Below are 21,045 nucleotides of genomic sequence, written 5' to 3'. Positions count from 1 at the left end.
TGCTTCTTGGAAGCTAAACGTTTTTCAAATGCTTCTTCTCGGAGCTGCATTAGCAATAAAATTTTGTGGAATGGCGTATCATTCTGTTTAGCACATTCTATACACATATTAAAAGTGTCAACTACCTCTTCATGTTTTACTTTTTTTTCTTCGAGTTCTTCATCATCGTCTTCTAATTCATTCTGTAGTGATCATATTTATAATTTCAGTGTCTGATTTGATTTCGAATTCACTTTTGGTTCTACCTGTAACCCATTCCGTAACATCTGTTTGTGAAATTTCAACATCCGAATTTATATTTTTAACCAAATTATGCACGTTTTGAATTTCCTCTTTTTGTGTATACTGTATTTGTGATTCATGCCGACAATACAGTACGTACTGTACAGTATAAAAAAGCAAACATGAACACACAATAAATCAAAATAGGCCTCCAGTATAACGGTACAATCGACAGTATGAAAAAAATACTGTACTGTAATAATAATAAAATAAATAATAAATAATAGTTAAAATATTATTTATTAAATAAAAATAATAGCACACAAAATAATAATACACAATAAATAAAACTTTTTTTTTTCAAACTGCAGTTCGGATTACTGGAGAGTTCGGACTAAAGAGGTTCGGATTAACGAGATACCACTGTATTTCATGTGCTCGTATTATTCTTCATTTGGAGGTAAGTTCGACTAGTTTCTCACTGTGAGAAAGTTGTCTGTATAGCTTTTTTTTTATGTGACTCTCACCCATGAAAGGTAACCTATATTACATATGTATCACAGGTTGGCTAAGAATTTTTTCTACTTTTATTAATTTTATATGTTTTTGGTATTTTTATTTATTTTTTACATAGCCAGAAACCCTTCACTAAAGACTGAACATGAAATTTTTTTCAAGCTGCGTTAGACCTCCAATAAGTGGAGAGGTGGTTTCACACTGGGCAATGAAATTCATCGCCGACCTAATTTTAGCTGATAGGCTAATTTATTATCATCCTTATCATCATCATCATCATCATCAGACCTCCATGGAATCAAAGACTCATCATTGGAGGTCCCTCTGTTAAACACACACAGCTGATCACACTGTGCCTTAAATACAATTATACTTAAAGCACATCAGGCAATGCATTCCAATTAATTTTTTCACCACTCTTCATGCAAAAAAAACTCTTCTCTTGCTCATTATAGCAAGAGAAGAGTTTTATAGCTTTGCATTATAGCTTCTGAGGATAACCTTTTGTTCTCTTCCCATTCTATGAAAAACCTCCTCCATGTTAATCTGATAAAATCCCTTACCAACTTATATGTCTCTATCATATCCCCCCCCCTCTTCCTTCTCAGGGCCGGCTCTTGGCACAACACATGCATCAGCACGGAGTAGCAAGTTTTGTGGGACGGAAAAATTGACCTAAACCATAGAAAAATAATTTAAAAAGTCATTTATTCCTTCTCTGTTGAAACCAGACTTCAGAATGTCATTAGTTAAATTTTTACGTAATAAAACTTCATTGTACTGTATATTTTTTAAAAATCATAATCATTTAAAATAACGTAGTATCATGTTGCATTCAATATCGCACTGCCAGTGTTAATATCAGATGACGTGGCAATAGCAGAACACCTTACATCTTGCATTTATTTCCAATTCCATTGTTGGCCATGAGTTGACCTTGACCTGAGGTTAAAATACATGTATATTTATCAAAATTGCTTAATGAAAGTACAGTAACATATTCTTAATGAATATAGAATTACAAGATTAGATTATATATAAAATTTCAGAATGATTGAATAAATTTGAAATTCTGTACGACGTGACAATGGTCATTATTCTGTCTCTGTATGTGATTTCCATTGTTTCTTATTTGTGAGCAAGAATCCGACCAGTCCACAGTGCAGTGTTAACAATGATGTGATGACTGTGTCTTTTCTTGTTTTACATTGGCATGAACCCAGGAAATGCAGCTGATCCTGAAGTAATCTTCAACAATGCTTTTAATGGATGTTGTCTTTTCCCAAGCAGTGAGCATAGTCTTTCAAAACAAAAGCTTATTAAAGCTTATTTACATTCTACAATGGTCGAAACTCAATTGGAAGGTCTTGCCACAATTTCAATCGAACATGAAATAGATCATAAATTAGACTACACTGATCTTATTTGTGATTTTGTGAATACGAAAGTAAGAAAAGTTTCGTTTTAAACAGCAGGTTTACATTTTAACAGTGAAAATGTAAATTAACTTATGTTAAGACATGACACGTGTTCTAAAATCTAAAAAAAATTATATTTAGCATAGCTAAGTGTTTTGTGATTTAGAAGTTCTTCATTCTACATGATGTGAAGAGCATTACTTACATGTAATTTAATGGTATTGTTGTGTCCCATTTGCTTTAAATTATATATTTTAAGAGTTTCCTTAAAGCCTTGCCTATGTGTGGCACGTGGTATCTCTGGGTCACAAAGGAATAGCCTGAGGGTCGAGCCAAAACCTATGTGGCGGACTCTTCGTTACCAACTTCTCGTTAAGTCCTAAGAAAATTTATTTTTTTCTGCTGCGCCACTTAGGACCTTTAGATTAATTAGAATGTTAATCAAGAAGTTGAACAAAGATAACACAAGATATGCAATCGTGACCGTAAATTATATTCTGTAAATCTCCTGCCCAGATTCGTAACTATTTTTTTTTTACAAGTGGTCCATTGAATTCCATAAAGAGACAAATTTGGTTAAAGAATAGCAAGGTTTATTAAGCATAAAAGTACATATTGCTAATAATACAAATAAAAATGTTCCATTCAAAATCTAGCTAAAGAATAAATCAAATCTGTTAACTCTAATACTTTCCACAGAAAAGCCCATCAAAATTCAATCAACCTTAATTACCTCACATAAAACATGTCTCACACTATATTCTTAGAATGAACAATTTCTGTTAACATTCACTCCTTAGGTTAAATCCTCTTAAACATTCTTAGACATACTCAATATTCAGATTTGTATGGTGCCTATCCACTCATAATCTTCTACACAATAAATCTCTTTCCTACAGTCCTTTCTAATGATTATCTCTGAGTCCTTCGTTATTAAATTTTTACATAACATTAATTTCTTCGGTAACACACAAATCAAAGAACAAAATGTCTACTTATCTATACACGATGGTTCCGCTCTCTTATTGCACTAAACACCTTCTTCGATGCCCTTGGTTCCATATCACGGTTAAGGTTTCCGATCATCAATATGCTAACTCGAACCTCTCCTTGACCTCTTTTGTTACAGCATTCCAGACATGTACTTTCTTTGACGTTGCAAGCGGCATAGCCTGCTGCTGCTGCATCTCAGGACTATCGGGACTAGATTTCCCGCTGAAAACCGTCCGATCACATGCCAGCGATAGACCAGGCATCCAGAGCTCCGATCGACCACGAGGTGAAACTAAGAAATAAGAGGGGGGGGGGTCCAACCCTTTTATACCTCCTCCCTACCGGCCATTCCCGTAACTTTGGCCATTCACCCAACACGTAGAATTCGCCGCCACACGTGCCTGACCTCATAATTTCCAATTCTCTCCTGCCACTTCTTTTCACGTCCCGCGAGCATGAGACTGTTTGCGACAACTCTGCTTGCCACCCGAACTTTGAGCTTAAGTTTACACAGATTATGTTGGTCATTTTCTTGCACGTTATTTCACACTAAAGGTAATGTCAACCTTAATTCAGTATTAAATTATACACTTAACATTGGCACACTTTTCTTACATATTCTTTTCTTATACCAAGTAAATAACATCTCATTATTTTACAATTCTTTCCTTTCTTTTCTTATTAATGTATTCAAAACTACTCATACCTAGATAACAAGCATATTTTTATGTTTCTTATATGGTGTTTGCTCTGTTAGGCAATGATAAGTGGAATTTTAATATTCAAAACTTACCAGGGTATAACAGTATTACATTATTTTCTTTTAATCTTTTAATGGTGTTCGACAAGTATACTTGTCATTTTTTAGAAATGACTACTTTTTGGATAATGACGAGTATACTCATCATGTGAAAAAATAAATTACCATTTGTGACAGAAATTAAAATTTTATTAAAAATTAAAAGATTCAATTCGCTTATGATCATAAAAGAATCTAATGATCAATTATTTTTTGCATTTTTTATGAAAATAATGTTGTATGCGAAGCAAATAAAATACCATTGCATGCAATTCAAATAATTTCTTGTGAGAACTGTGAAAACGGCACCTAATTTTCCCCAGAAAATAATGAAAACTCTAGGAAAAACTTTTAAAAAAGATTGTGCAACACACTCCTAATTTGTAGTGTTTTTTAGCAAGTCGAATCCGATCTTTTATCAATTATAATCGTAACAGAGATTGCTATACTTTTTTCTATGTTCGTGGATTTTTCATGGTTTTTAAAAAACAATATTTTTAGGTTGTGTTGATAGTATTTGTGATATTAATGAATTTTGTAGCAATAAAATTATTAATTTTTTAAATAAACTAACTTTTAATAATTACCACTTTGTTATAAGTTAATTAAAATTGACAGCATTTGACTAGTATACTCATCTCTGCATGATTTTAATTACACATGCAGATGCACATTTTCAGAACAAAATTCCACTGTTAAAGAGTTAATTGTCTCTCTCTTTCTGTAAAAAATATAGTTTATGATCATTTTTAATTAAAACAGGGCAATAAAATTCCTAGGGCAGGTTCTGCTCCACCTTCTCCTTCTTGCAGAGTCACTAGACTCTGCAAATTGCTTTTTCTCGACCTTTCCTCACAGATGACATTCCAAAGACCAGAAACCACCAGTAAATAGTCTCTGGGCACTTTCCAGTATCCTGCCATCTTTTTAAAAATTAAGTAATCAAATTTGTGCATAGTAGTCCATACATGGCCATTAATTTAATAATAACTGTATTGTAATTGAATTGCATAGCTGAATAACTAAACTGTAATAATAATAATCGAATTGTATAATATCTATAATGTAATAATTATTTAATAGTAATCATGGTAATAATAAAAATATGTGGCTATAAATTTAATAATAATTTATTCTTTCACTATATTGAGTAGTCATGAAGGAAATTTGTTACTGCCTAGAGTAGATATTAAATGTCATAGTACAGTGTCCATATAAGAATAAATGTTAATGCACTGTTAGTTTTCTCAAGTTAGGATTATAGTCATTTTTTTAGTCATTGTGTATATAATCCTTTTTGGAACATCTCTTCAAATATCCTATAATGTGAGAGAGTGATTAAGTTTACAGAAATTTTCTCATATGTAAATATCTGGAATTTATTTATAAATAAATTTATATTTTTCCCAATTCAATTATAGTAATTTTTTTTTTGTTGATATTGTCGAATGTTTATGCCTTTCCTAAACCAGATATGAATCTCATTTTTGATTATGGAGCAAGCATTCTCTTCTTCATTATATAGATAATGAATGTTATAAGGAAATAAAGGATATGAGAGTGCACTGTTGATGCAATCACAGATAGAAATCCTGTGCAACTGCAGGAAAGCAATAAAGTAATTTCACAGTGGTGAAGCTGACAGGTAGGACGGCTCCTAAGGTATATTTTTCAATATCCGATTAAATATCTTTGACTCTAAATATTATTAATAATATTACACCCTCCATGGAATCAGCAGAACTCATCATGGGAGGTTCATTCAACTGACAACATATCTATCATACTGAATCTTAAAATCCTTAACACTCTCTGCATTAATAACATATTCCAGTAATGTATTCCATTCATTGATAATTCTCAATGTAAAAAAAATCTACTCCTCACATCCCTCTTCACCACATTCTTACACAACTTCCAGGGATGGCTTCTGGTTCTTCCCCCTCTTGCCTTCTACTCTTTTTATAATCCTATCTGGATTAATTTGATAAAATCCTGTCACTAACTTAAACATCTCTATCCTATCAACTATATCAACTCTATATCCTCTCCAATGTTTCCACATCACATTGAAAATCAGGTAATCAAATTTGAGCACAATAGTCTACTTGTGGTCTGTCCAATGCTTTATACACCACACAAGCACGACTAATCAACGGGGAGAGACTTTTTGATTGATTATATGTAAAATCAAATTTATTTTTATAGCACCATTTAAGGAATCTCAGAATTATATACAATGTCCGTATGATGTATCAGGCCTGTATTCATTTAGAAATGTATCTTGAATGATCTTACGTATATCTGAATTGACTGTTTTTCGAGAGAAGCCTGCAAATATAATCCTAAGGATAAGTGATATTTATTATATTGTAAAAGGTTGTAGCATAATGCTTAAGAAATTAATATGTTTAATATTGATTTCCTTGAGTGTTTGCCTAGAGGAATGATAGAAAGTGTGACTATGGCAATTATGAGGGGTGAAAGGGTGGATGAGATGATTGTGATGGAAGGAACAAATGACTTAAGAGGTAATGTAAATTGGGCAGCGAGAGATATGAGATTCTTGCTTGAGGTTGTATGAAAGAAGAAGCAGAGAGGAAAGACAGTGTGCGTGTTGCCTAGGTATAATAGTGACGAGCTGAGCAGAAGAGCAGTAATATTGAATAACATAATAGCTAGAATGTGTCAGAAGAGAGGATTGGAATATGTGGATGCTTGGAGGGCATTTGAGGACAGAGAGGAATTGTATACAAGAGACTGCTGTTCTGAACAAGTCGGTGTGTCAGAGCAGGGGAAACCAGAATGATCAACGTGGATGGTAGCAGGAGTGGCCTCTTGTGGGAATGGGTACTTGGGAGAAAGGGGACAACATCAGGTAACGCTGAGCCCAGTGGAGTTCTAGAAGGGGATAATGCTGGGTATAAAAACAGTGACATTTTTATGCTTTATAATAATGCCAGGAGTATTCAGAATAAAGGAGAGGAATTGGTGATGCTGATAACATCAGCCTTGCCAAAGATTACTGGGATCACTGAGATGTGGTTGACAGAAGAGGATATAATAACGGGAATAGAAGTAGCAGGGTACAGCATTTTTTGGCAGGATAGGAAGGGAAAGTGTGGTAGTGGAGTACTGCTTATGATAAGTGATGACTTATGTCCTCTAAGAGTGAAGGCTTTGGAAGGCAGTGACACTGATTTTGAAAGCATATGGTGTGAGCTAGAGGTGGGCAAGACAGGATATTTAGTGGGGTGTTGCTACAAACCAAGGAGCACATTGGGTGGGGACCAGAAGATGTTTAGACAGTTGAGCTTGGCAAGTGCAAGAAGAATGATTGTTATGGGAGATTTTAACTACAGCAGTATAAATTGAGAAGAGAAAGATGCTTGTAGCAATAAGGGAATGGAAATTCTAGAATTCTTGAGGGACAAATGTCGTAGACAACATGCAACAGAGGGAACAAGAGGTTCAAGAGTTTTGGATTTGGTTATAGCATCAGAAAAGTTGATAATAACTGAGACGACATCTCTCCCACCAGTTGGAGAGAGTGACCATGTGGTTTTGACTTGGAAGATGAATAGACATGCAGGAGTAACAAAGAGATGGGAATGTATGTGAATTATAAGGCAAGTGATTATAATAGTCTCAGACATTGACTTGGGGAAGTTTCATGGAGGGAGGAATTGGAAGGCTGGGATATCATTAGTGCTTGAGAAATTGTGAAGGAATATTTGTTAGCAGCAATAGTAAGCTGTATTCCACAAGTGAAGAAGAGGACACAATTTGGTGTAAAGTTGATGACAAACAATATTAAACAGGAACTGCATGTGAAAAAGAGGCTATGGAAGAGGTATAAGGAGACAGGTGAAGAACAGATGCATGAAGAATATAAGACACAAGCCAGGAGAGTGACTAGTATGGTAAGGAAGGCGAAACTGGAATATGAGAAGAGATTGGCCTTAAGATCCAAAGAAAATCCTAAGGAATTTTTTAGCTATATGGCCAGTGGAGGAGAAATGATTGTGGAAGAATGACATTGTGGGATAAAAAATGGGAATAGAGTGACTGATGCAGAGGACATAGTGGAGTTGTTCAATGAGCACTTTATTGGAGTGCTCATTGAACAACTGGGAACAGTTATTAGTAATAGTGCAAATGTGGTAGTCCTGCAAGAGAATTTGAAAAAGCTAGATAGATGGGCAAAATGAATGGGGGTTTTCAGTTTAATGCAGCAAAATGTAAGGTCTTGAGGTTTGGGAAACATTGATGGGATGCTGCATTCTCTATGGGAGGAAGTAGGGGAGACAAGAGATCTGGGGTTGATGATTGATAGAAACCTGAAATTCAGGGGACATATTGCAAAGGTGGTGAAGGTAACACAGAGGATTGCTGCAATAATGAGAAGGATGCTGACCTGCAGATATAAAAGAGTTATCATTCCATTGTTTAAGACACTGATCAGACTACACTTATAGACTATTGTTCTCAGATTTGGTCCCCTGGATTTGAAGGGGATAAATTAACTACGGAAAGGGTACAAAGGCAGATAACAAAGATGGTTTCAGGACTGTACAATGTTAGTTATAAGGATCAGCTGAGGGAATGTGGACTGCAGAGTTTGTTGAATAGAAGAAGGAGAGGTGATATGTTGAGACATTTAAACTGTTGAGAGGTGGTTACAGGGTTGGCACTGGGAGTTCTTTTGCTTGGTTGAACAGTGGGAAAGAGTGATGACAAGGGGCTATCCCTGGAAGTTATGAAAGGAAACTGTGAGCAAGAGAGTGAAGAGGGGTTTCTTTGTATGGAGGGTGGTTGAATCGTGGAATGCATTGCCTGATAGAGTGGTGAGAGCAAGAATGGTCGATGAGTTTAAGGAGTGGTATGATAGACTTTGTGTTTCCTAGGAGGGTCCTCCCACGTTGAATCTTGATAGACTTTGGGTTTCCTAGGAAGGACCTCCAGCAATGAGTCTTTTGACTCCATGGAGGCCTGAATAATAATAATAATAATAATGATAATTTCAAATATTGTTTATCAATTCATTAATTTATTTATATAAAACCAAACCCATTATGAAAATTCTTAAAAATTAATAATGACATTTAAATTTTAAATATTGAATTATAGATGTCAGAAAAAAAATATAAGAAAAAAAAAAAATTTATCCAGCCCAAGACTAAATAGTGATCACTTCCAATTTTAAATCCTCTGTACACTCTGGTGTCCTGCACCAGGGAGAAAACATCACTATCAACAATAACATAGTCAATGAGACTTTTCTTATTCATTGTCTCTTCTCTCCATGTGAATTTGCTCTTTTCTGCAAATTTTCCCAAAATATTTTATATGTCTGACAATCATTTCCTACTCTGCTATTTAGATCCCCAACAAGGACCAACTTTTCCTTTTTCATTATGTCAGTTGCTTTCTCTAAAGCCTCAAAAAATTCCTCTACTTCTACCTTAGTAGAACCTTCTGTGAGACTTAATTATGCATAGGCACAATTCCCCATTTCGATATCTGTCCACATCACTCTACTTGAGACTGCCTGCCATTCAAGAAGATTAGCCTCGTATTTAGTGTTGAATACTATGGCTATTCCTTCTTTTCCTTGGTTGTCATTGCCTGAATATAACATTTTGTATTTATTTCTCAGAAAGATCTCACCAGTTTTTGTCTTTTTTTGTTTCGGTCACCCCTATTATGTCGATCTGGTACGTATCTAATTCTTCGGCTAGTTCCATTTCTTTGCCATTCAGGCTTCTTATATTGATAGTACTGATCTTTAACTTAGGTGATGTTGAGTTTGGATGTGTTTTCAGATTTGATCCAAATCTGAAAACACAGATTTGGATCTTTTCGCTGTTTGCTCTGTTTCCCTGGAGAAAACAGGGGGACCTTGTTTAACCGCGCAATGCACACAGCCGGCATGGAATTCTGTCATGTTGTACCATCATTTTGTATTTTGGTTTAAGCCAATAAAAATACAATTTGGTCGGCGAAATCCCAAATTGCCAGCCCATCATCGTCCATTTAGTATCCAGGTGGTATTTAGTATCCACCTAGCAGGGTGCACCATGATAAAGTGAGGATTGGACATTACGTCAGAAGCCCTGGTGCTTAAAGTGTCAAAGCTGTATGCTTTGACCATTAAGCACCCCATGATGCTATACAGAATGAAATAATGCATATGATTTCTGAAGTATACAGACACAAATTTTAGACATGAATCAAAAAGCAAAATATTACTCGATAATTCTTCATACAACTCCAGACATAACGCATACAGAACAATTAACTCTTGTTATTAGATATGTGTATTATAACAAAAATAAAAAACATAGCAGAAATTCATGAAGATTTTTTGGGATTTTGTGCTGTTGAGCAGCGCTTCCCAAACTGGGGGCCACCATAGGTTTTGTTGAGGGGGCCATGAAATAATGAAAACAAATTTAAAATGTTTTAAGACTAAGTAGATTTTTTTTATTTTAAAAGAAACGTATTTAACTTTTATTATTTCTTTTTTGTTATTTTTTATATTTTAATGGAAAAATTCACACATTGGTGTTGGTTCACAAACTTTGCTTCCTGCGTATTTCGGCGCTTAATGAATAATAGTAAATATTGCTTATTCATATGTTTCATTTCAAAGCAGTGGTTAATTGTATTTACTTCGAATGCTCTCCGGGAAAGCTCCAAATCTTCCTGTCCCTTTCATCACGCGTTCGTAATCAGGGACTGTTGATATTGACTTTATATACATATCAAAACTCGTTTTATATTATCACTGTCATCCGAGCTAGCTTTCTGTTATCAATAAAAGTTTCACATATATTTCACACATGAAAAAAAAGCTTAAACAAGTTCATGTGGGACGATAGTGACTCGCTTGCAGTGGTAAACAACACGCCCTCCCTAACAGCCACTATACTACAGAGGCAATAAAAACAAGTACTTTTATTATGCCAGTGAATAAGGTATGAGGAGTCTGTGTAATATATTTCTCAACAAATAGTGCAATTAGAGACAACTGGGATAAAAACACACTAATTAATGAATCACATGTCCCCTCATACAGAAACTATGCTGTATAGAACTGAAACAAAACCATATGTTGCATGAGCAAACACAGTATCTAACTAAAAACTATTGTTATTAATTAGATGTGTGTGAGTTCGATTTCCCAAGGCAGCAATAAAATTCAACTGAACGTGTTAAATTTCGTAAAAGTGTTAAAACTAAGTAATATATATATATAATGAATGTTATGGCAGTTTCGCATATGGAATTTGGTTGAAGAGAGTTAGCATTTCAACTCAATTATCAGCTATGCTTTTATCTTTCGGTTGTGCGATCTTTTGTTAATACCGCACAAATCATATGCACGTATTAATAACCTGCCTTTGCTGTCTGTTTCACGTTAAGCTTAATTACCTTAAAGGGAGAAAAGTCACAAAAGAGAAAAATGTTCCTAGTCCGGGGATTCCCTTATTCAGGTAATATTCACTAATTTCATGTTATCAGTCTGTGGTGTGCCAGTATCGGTAAGTGGTGATATTATTTGATCTATTCTAAGTTAAAAAATTTAACCTTGAGATGGATAAGTGGCTGATAAAAAATAAAAAAAATTCCCACGAACAATCAGAAGAAGCAGAAACAGACTCAAAAAAAAGGAAAAAAAAAGACAGTATTTCATATTTTACCAGAACAGCCTGCATCGTCTTCAGAACCAAATGGTAAGAGGCAAAAAATGTAATATATGCATTTGATTTTTGCTATATTCGTATATTGCAAAATATTCTGTGTATGTTTTGTATTGAATATAAATACAATAAATATTATAATAATATATCTCTCTATTACGATTTTTTTTTGAGGGGGGGGCGTGAAATATTTTAATTTTTGCAAAGGGGGCCATGACATCCAGAAGTTTGGGAAGAACTGCTGTTGAGGACCCCACTGGTCAGGGTTATATGAAATCATTTACAATCTCTAAATCTCAATATTTCATTCTGTATAATTTCATTATTCAGAATGAAAATGGAAAAAAAAACTTATTGCTAGTTTATGATGTGGCAAAAATATCTTTTGAAACAGTTGATTTTTTTTTTCATTGTCCAAGAATTGTACAATTATTTTTCCACTTCTACTAAATGATAGATTATATTTAATTCTCATGTTCAAAATTTAACTTTAAAACCATTGTCAAATACAAGATGAGAAAGCCATATAGAAGCGATAAAGTCTCTTAAAATTAACATAAATGTAATTTATCAAGCTCTCTTGGAAATAACTGAAGGCACAACTAAAGATATTAAATCAAGAGCGAAAGCTAATAATCTTATTTTAAAAATTAAGTCATTTAAATTTCTTTGTTCAATTATTTTATGGCATGATATTTTAACTAAAATGAATGCATCAGTAAAAAGATGCAAAAACCCTTCATTTATTATGCAAACCGTTATTGAACGTGTTGAACAGATTACAAAAGAATTAACAGATATTCGAAAAAGAAAAGAATGTTTGGTTATGAAGCAAATGATGAACTTCTAATTAGTGCAAAATATAATTTTTAAATACACTTTTTTTGTGATATTGGACAGCAGGTTTTTTGCATGCAGAGTTGTGAATAATTAGAATGCCTTGCCTGAGAGTGTGGTGTCTGCAAAGAATCTGAGTGTGTTTAAGGTGTGTGTGTTGAGGCTTAAGTGCTGTGAAGAATTCATGTTGGAGGTTTAATGGAATATTATCAGCACTGAGAAAGGATTAAAACTAATTTTAATACTTCCAATATTTCGTATCCATCACAGAGACATCTTCAGGGATTACAAAATAACTCTTTGTAACAACACACACACACACACACACAAATAATACAATAGTGAGTGAAACTAAAGTCCTATCTAGATGGTGAGCCCTCTATGGGCATTTGCAGGTGGCCTAGGACTTTAGTTTCATTCACTATTGTATTATTTTTGTGTGTGTTGTTACAAAAAGTTTTTTTGTAATTCGTCACAGAGACATCTTCAGTAAATGTCTCTGTGACAGAGATGAAATATTGGAAGTATTAAAATTAGTTTTAATCCTTTCTCAGTGTTGATAATATTCCATTAAACCTCCAACATGTGTTTAAGGTGCAGTATGATGAGCTGTGTGTATGACAAAAATGACCTCCTAGTTGAGTCTTTGCCTCTATGGGGTCTTGGGATAATAATAATAATAATAGTACTCTCTCATCTCTAATCGAAAGGTTTATGTTATTAAAAGATAATAATGAAATATTTAAAATCATCCATAATTTTAATACATTGAAACAATGGAAGGAGGAAGATATCTTAAAACATTGCAAAGATTTACATTTGAAATTAAGCAACGAAAAAATCCAAATGATCGTGATATTGATCGCAATGTCATTTTCAAGGAACTCAAAACTTTACAATATTTCATAAAAAGAAGTTCACAATTTGTTGAACTTCATATATGAGAACAATTTATTATTATTATTTGTGACACCTCCAAGGAGTCCGAAGACTCATCGCGGGAGGACACCCACTGCACAACTCTCCATCTCCACCACTACACCAATCCTCTACTACCAATCATTTACATCAGTGCCATCCGCTGCCCACCACCACCACAGCTCGTATTTTTTGTCTGTGGTGGTGGTGGGAAAGTGTGTTCTGAAGGGCCGATTTGTCTGTATGCGGGATGAAAAACCCAGCTACCTCCGCATGAGATCGGCTAAATCACCTTTGATTGAAAAAAGTCCATATAAAGATTCCTCCCATAATAAATTTAGTTTAATCCTTTATCCAAGTATGAGCAAACAAAGTTTGTGCCTGAAAGTATCTTCAGGACTAGGGTAAGGTAGCACAACACCAGGAAACTCGTTGCAAAGGTGGACCAAGCTAACATCACTGCTATCTCAATATCTCCCATAATGCAAAACACATCTCCTTGCGGATATGTATAATGTTGTACATTAAGGGGAGGGCCACTAATCAGACTAGTTTCGACCTTTACTGAGGTCTCTTCAGTGGGAACCAGGCCCAGATACCAGGCAGAAGCAATAGCAAGGCCATCTCTACCTATAGGAGTGGCCAAAAGGTGTGCCACCTTTTTATTAAATTACTCTAGATTTAGAGAAAGATGTTCAAAGTTTATTTTTCACTTGGTTAGACTATAATAAATTTAGTTTAATCCTTTATCCAAGTGTGAGCAAACAAAGTTTGCGCCTGAAAGTATCTTCAGGACTGGGGTAAGGTAGTACAACACCAGGAAACTCGTTGCAAAGGTGGACCAAGCTAACATCACTCCTATCTCAATATCTCCCATAATGCAAAACACATCTCCTTGTGGATATGTATAATGTTATGCATTAAGGGAAGGGCCACTACCCAGACTAGTTTCGACCTTTATTGTCGACCCACTGAAGAGACCTCGATAAAGGTCGAAACTAGGCTAGGCAGTGGCCCTCCCCTTAATGCATAACATTATACATATCCACAAGGAGATGTCTTTTGCATTATGAGAGATATTGAGATAGGACTGCTGTTAGCTTGGTCCACCTTTGCAACGAGTTTCATGGTGTTGTACTACCTTACCCCAGTCCAAGATACTTTTAGGAGCAAACTTTGTTTGCTCACACTTGGATAAAGGATTAAACTAAATTTATTATAGTCTAACCAAGTGAAAAATAAACTTTCAAAAGATTCCTCCCATCATGACAAGAATCGAACTTAGGCCTTTTCCAATCGAATGGCGCAACGTACCGCATTCTTCCAATTGTGCTACGGAGGCAATATTTCAGTTGTTTTAAGAATTTATCTAATACTACCAATATCAGTGACTTCAGGAGAAAGAAGTTTCTCTGAAACTCAAAATAATTAAAAATTATTTATGATCAACCATAACCCAAGGACGTTTAACAGATTTGTCTAGAATATTAAAAAAAAAATGAGATTATGGATAGTTTAGACTTGGGTGAATTAATTAAAAATTTTGTCACATTAATTCCCCAACCAGCCATGATGTCTATTGACGTCCAGCTAAATCTGGATATGATTCTGTAACACCTGTTGAATAAAATGGATAAGAAGTGCAATTTGGTCTCACTATTTCATCATCTTGGCCACTTTGGCCAGTAGGGAGATTAAAAGAATGAAGGGTACAAATTTTGTGATTTTATAAGGTACATAATATCATTCCTGATGTGATTGTCTTTATAAACTTATGTATTTCTTATGTGTATATGATTCAAAATTATTTTTTATACATATAATTATATACTTTACTTTTCATATGTGATTTCTTAGTTTTGTTTTGTGTGATTACTCTTGTACTTATTACTGTAATAAATATATATATTATAATTATAAAAATGTTATGTTTCCTTTTTTAATTATTTTCATTGACTTTCAAGGAGGGTAGATTTTTAAAGTTCTGCTGCTTCAAGTTCTGTTTTCAACACTCTAGCCAAGTGTTGAAAAATTTCCCCTGCATTAGTCCTATAAAATCCTTTAAATAATTTAAATGTTTCAATCATTTGGGGGGGGGGGGTATATGATTGCACCCTTTGAAAGCATAGCAATATTATGGTGTAGCTATTTCCTGTATCCATTTCAATTTTCACTTATTGCCATATTCTCTCCTATAAGGTATATTTCTATCCAAGCATTCCTGAATTCTGTCCTTAACAGTTTTTGCAATCCCATAACCACCACTCCTAAGATCTGGTCCATAATTTGCTACCTCTGTATTGTGACTGTTTTATATAACAGAATTATCTTGTCCTCTTTCCACCTGCCTTGAGATAAATCACAGCCAATGATGTGATTTAAATTAAGCATTGGGTAGGGGCAGTGCTATCAGGCCATCTCCAAAGTAATGTCATTTTTAGCATTAAGCCAGCCTGGTTGGCCGAGTGGTTAGCGTATCCACTTTCCAGCCAAAAGGCTGCAGGTTCAAATCCCACTGTGGGCATGGATGTTTGTGATTGTGATAATACTAGTGGTGATGGTAGGAGCAGTAGATGGCGCTAGTGTAGATGATGATGATGGTAGTTGCAGCTCGTTGTAGAGTAGGTGCCCTCCCTCAATGAGCCTTTGGGAGGTGTCATGTAATAATAATAATAATAAAGTTTTGATAGAATATAAAAGATAAATCACTTGCTAATTTAATCAAGTATATGTTCTCCATATACGTGATTAAATTAGCAATTTGAATCAATAATGATCTTCCAATGTTGTGAAACCTTCACATAATACCATTTCTATAGAATTTATGAGGTTTGGAGGAAAAGAAATCGCATAGGCTCAATTTCAGTGGCTCTAATGTATTCTATTGTTTTTCATTAATAAAATGTTGAAAACTTCAAAATAAGTGGTAATCTGAAGGTATGCAAGATTAGGAGAATACAGAGGATGTGGAAACTTTTCCCAGCCAAGTTCCTCAATCTTGGTACAGGTGATTCTTGCATCATGAGGGTGTGTGTGTTATCATGGTGAAAAATGACACCCTTTCAACTGACCATAGAACACCTCTTTTCTTTCAGTTTTTCATTCAATCGATCAAGTTGTTCACAGTATACTTCAGTTGTGATTGGCAAGAATTCCAAGCATATAATACCAGCCATATTCCACCAAATGCTTAACAAAATCTTCTGAGGGTGAAGGTCTTGTTTTGGCTGAGGTTTAACCTGTTCCCCCAAATGAACTCACTGCTTTTTGGTGCTTAACATTCTTGTAAAGTATCCATTTTTCATCACTGGTGACTACATGACTCAAAAACAGAGATTGAACTGCTTGAGAAGAAAGAGTAGTGCAGATGTTGACATGCTCTCTTCCATTGTTGTTATTCATCAATTCGTGAGGAACCCACTTGTCGAGCTTAGACACTATACCGAGTTATTGCAAATGGTGATGGATGGTCAATGATGATGAATTAACCACCTTACCGGCCATTATGGATCAAATATGCATCCTCATATGCTTCGTATCCATCATATATTTCAATGTAATATGAATGGTATTACAATTTTAATAAGCACTTCGTATCCATAGTAACTTGGATGTATATATGAGGAGGACTTGAAAGTATTGTTAAAGGTAGCGAAAGAAAAGAGTGACAGAGTTAGAATGGTGAGTCTGTTACCGCGGTATGACAGAGAGGAGTTTAGAAGGAGGGCCATAATCGCAAATGATATTATGCGCAGGTTATGCGGACGGTGTGGTGTGGAATTTGTAGACGTGTGGAATGAGTTTGATGGGCGAAAGGACTTATACAAGATGGATGGCCTGCATTTGAATGGACCTGGTGTGCGGAGACTGGAAAAAGTGTTGCTGAATGAAGTGAAAATGGATGTGCAGAACCAGGGAAACTAGAACTACCAAGGAGGGGGGGGGGAGTGGATATCCAGACATCAGTGAGACAGTTGAGTGTAAAAATGTATATAATGTACCTGAGCCAGCAATAAGGACAAAAAATGGGAATGGGATATTTAGAATAACGCATCAAGATAGGGGTGGGACAAAGGGAACACTGCAATTCATGTATACTAATGCCAGGAGTATTAGGAACAAGAAGAAAGAATTTTTGGCCTTGATTGGCTCTTCCTGGCCACAGGTTATTGGCATTAGTGAAACATGGCTGAAGGAAGATGATATAGTTAGTGGGATAGAATGTGTAGGTTATAGTATGTTTAGGAGGGACAGAGAGAATAAAATTGGGGAAGGGGTGTTATTGATGATAGCTGATGAACTGCAGCCAAGGAGAATTGAAGTTTTATCGCAGGATAGTGAAAGGAGCTCATTTCAGGCTATTTGGTGTGAGATTGAGACTGGCAGAATAAAATATACAGTTGGGTGCTGCTATAGACCAGGTGATGGAATAGATGGTGGAGATAGTATGCATAGGGAAATTGATGAAATGAGTGGAAGGAGGGTAATTATTATGGGGGATTTCAACTATGGTAACATTGATTGGAAGGAGGAGAGGACACATGTGAGGAAGGAAATGGATTTTATTCAATTATTAAGGGATAACTATCTGAAACAGCATGTAATTGAAAATACTAGGGGTGTGAGAGTGCTTGACCTGGTAATAGTATCTGAGAATTTGACTGTAATGAATATGACCATGTTGCCACCTATTGGTGAGAGTGATCATAAGGTCTTGACCTGGGAGGTGGCTAAAGGTGTGAAATTTGTGATTAAGACAGGGTATATGTGGAATTACCGTGCTGGCAAGTATGACAAGCTTAGGAGATTGCTTGGATCAGTGCCATGGTATGTACAACTGCAAGGGCTGGACGTCGATAGAGCATGGGAAGTGATCAAAGAGCATTTACAGGAGGTTATGGCTGATTGTATACCTAAGGTCCGAATAGTGAAACAAGGAGGGGTTAAATGGATGAATAACACCATTAAGCTTGAGCTGCAAAAAAAGAAACAACTATGGAGGGAATTTAAAGAAAGGGGTGACCTGCAGGCACACGAACGGTATAAAGTACAAGCCAGAAGGGTAACGAGTGTGGTAAAAACAGCAAAAGCCGATTATGAAAGGAAACTAGCTATGCAAGCAAAAGAGAATCCCAAACAGTTCTTTCAATATGCTGCAAGCAAGAAAAAAACTGTACATGGCAAAATGATTTTAAGGAATGACGATGGTAAAGAGTTCACTGAACCAGTCGATATAGTGGAGTTACTGAGCGCGCACTTTGCAAAAGTATATCATCCAGGTGGTGACGTTGAAAAAATGAAGGAACCATTAGTTTATATGGGAATTGTGATGAATGAAGTGGAGGTGAATAGTCTATTACAGAACCTTAATGTGAATACATCTGTGGGATTGGATGGTATACCGGCACGGGTCTTGCGTGAAGCGGCTAATGAATTATCAGTGCCCTTGACCATGTTGTTTAATCTGAGTCTCAGGTCTGGCTTAGTCCCGAAGGCATGGAAAGAGGGGAAAATAGTTTCACTGCATAAAGGAGGATCCAAGACTATGGTTGCAAATTACCGACCGATCAGCATATCAGGAGTCGTTGTCAAGGTCTTGGAGAAAGTAGTCAAGGGAAAAATACAGGAATGGATTGATGAAAATGAGATACTGTACACAGGACAGCATGGCTTTGTGAAGGGTAGATCATGCCTCAGTAACTTGCTCAAGTTTTATAACAAGGTGACGGCTGAACTGGATAAGGGAAATGGGTTTACAGTGATACTGCTGGACCTGGCAAAGGCGTTTGACAGGATACCACATGATATTCTAATCCGTAAACTACAACATATGGGAATGGATATAGGGTTGGTGAGATGGATAGCTGGGTGGTTGATGGAGAGATATCAAAGAGTAGTTTATTCAGGAGTAGAGTCCAAAAAACGGCCTGTGACTAGTGGTGTGCCACAGGGTTCTGTTCTTGGACCACTGCTGTTTAATCTGTTCATTAACGATATAGGGAAGGGTCTAGTTGAGGCAAAGTTGGGTAGGGCAATAGTGAATGCAGAAGATGTCAAAGTCTTGCAACATGACTTAGATAGACTGGAGTTCTGGACTAAGGAGAATGGATGTCAATTTAATGTGACAAAATGTAAGGTTATGCATTTCGTAGTGAAAAGATTAGCAGCAGTATACCACATTGGTGGAACTGTACTCCAAGAGATTGATGAGGCCAGGGACTTGGGAGTGTTGGTGGATAGGGAGATGAAGTTTAGGGGGCACACTGCAAAAGTAGCTAAATCAGCTCATCAACTCACTTGGTTGTTGAAAAATACCTTGACGAGCAGAGAAAAACAAGTTATTGTACCTCTGTACCGAGCCCTGATAAGACCTCATCTCGACTACTGTGCCCAGATTTGGTCACCTCGGTTCCTTCTTGATGGGGAGGAGGTTGAGAGGATCCAGAGGCGAGTGACTAAGATGATAGCAGGTCTATGGAATGAACCATATGAGAACAGGTTGAAGATTTGTGGGTTGCAGAAACTAGTTGATAGGCGGAAAAGGGGAGACATGATTGAGACATTCAAATTGCTAAAAGGATTCTATAGGATTAATTCAGATGATATTTTTGAGATCAGGACTGGTGGTGGGAGAACTAGGGGACACCCATGGAAGCTGGGCAAGAGTGTGGTTAGCAGGGGTGTTAGAGCTGGGTTCTTTACTTTTAGAGTGGTAAATGAGTGGAATAAGCTGCCAGAGTCTGTTGTGGGTGCTATGACAGTGAGCGAGTTCAAGGCAAGGTATGATAGATACTGTGAGAATGTTGAACAGCTGCATGAACATGATGTTTAGGGCCTCCCTCGATGAGTCTAAGGACTCCTGGAGTAGCCCGTGGTAATAATAATAATAATATATACGTCCTAGTCGGTAGCGTGGTTAAGATCTTTTGCTAAATCTTCAACAGTTACATTGGCATTACTTGCAATAGCACCTTCCAGCATATCATTATTGAGAGAGAGACAGGGCAGCAAAGAGTGAGGGGAGTCTTTCAAACTAAAGTTCCCCTTGTCAAAATTTTTGGAACCATTGCTGGCACTTTCACACATTCAAAACATTATTGCCATACACTTCTTGCACATTTTTTACAGTGTTAGCAGAACTGTTGCCTTTTTTAAACTTCTGGGGGTGTCTTCCTATTTTGACTAATGTGGGGTTATCAATACAATTCCAGTCTCCAACTGCTATAATGTAGTGGCCACCATATAAATATGGCTCCAATTCCTGGAAGAATTTTCGTCTAACTGTTCCATTGGATGGAGCATAAACATTTTTTTTTGTAAACCTTATTACACATCCAGTCCATTGTCATGATTCTTCCTTCTGCATCCCTTTGGATATTACAGAATGACCCAAGGAGTGGAGCAAGAATAAGAACTCCTACTCCAGCCCTGTTAAATCTTCTAAAGCTCCAATAAGAAAGAAGTGGATATCTCTTTGCTAAAGTTTTTATATTTTTATATCTGCAGAAGTATATTTCTTGGAGAAACAAAAACCTGATATTATGGTGTAGCATAAGTTTCCATATAGTTTATAATAAAATATATGGTATTTTTAATTACATTTAATGAGGCAATGCAGACAGTAATTGCTATGATT

The 21,045-nt window shown here is 35.9% G+C and overlaps 1 protein-coding gene across 2 annotated transcripts in view; it reads right to left on the bottom strand.

Moving 5' to 3' along the window:
- The window catches only part of BBS8 (tetratricopeptide repeat protein 8), a 305,336-nt gene that overhangs the window by 98,979 nt on the left and 185,312 nt on the right, over positions 1-21,045 (bottom strand). Inside the window, exon 10 of one of the 2 annotated variants that reach the window (XM_090398646.1) lies at positions 2,803-3,698. The exons of the other annotated variant lie outside the window; for it this stretch is intronic. Coding sequence (XP_090254772.1) covers positions 3,387-3,698 — 312 coding nt within the window. The 3' untranslated portion in view covers positions 2,803-3,386. Of the gene's footprint in view, positions 1-2,802; positions 3,699-21,045 lie in introns of those variants that run through there. 2 annotated transcript variants of the gene reach the window in all.

This window comes from Typopeltis vanoorti, chromosome 10 (genome assembly GCF_054136105.1).
Source record: "Typopeltis vanoorti isolate ZY-2024b chromosome 10, IOZ_Tvanoo_1.0, whole genome shotgun sequence".
Classification (NCBI taxonomy): domain Eukaryota; kingdom Metazoa; phylum Arthropoda; class Arachnida; order Uropygi; family Thelyphonidae; genus Typopeltis; species Typopeltis vanoorti.
The sequence above is the reverse complement of the archived record's forward strand: the minus strand, read 5'-3'. Positions and strand labels throughout refer to the sequence as shown.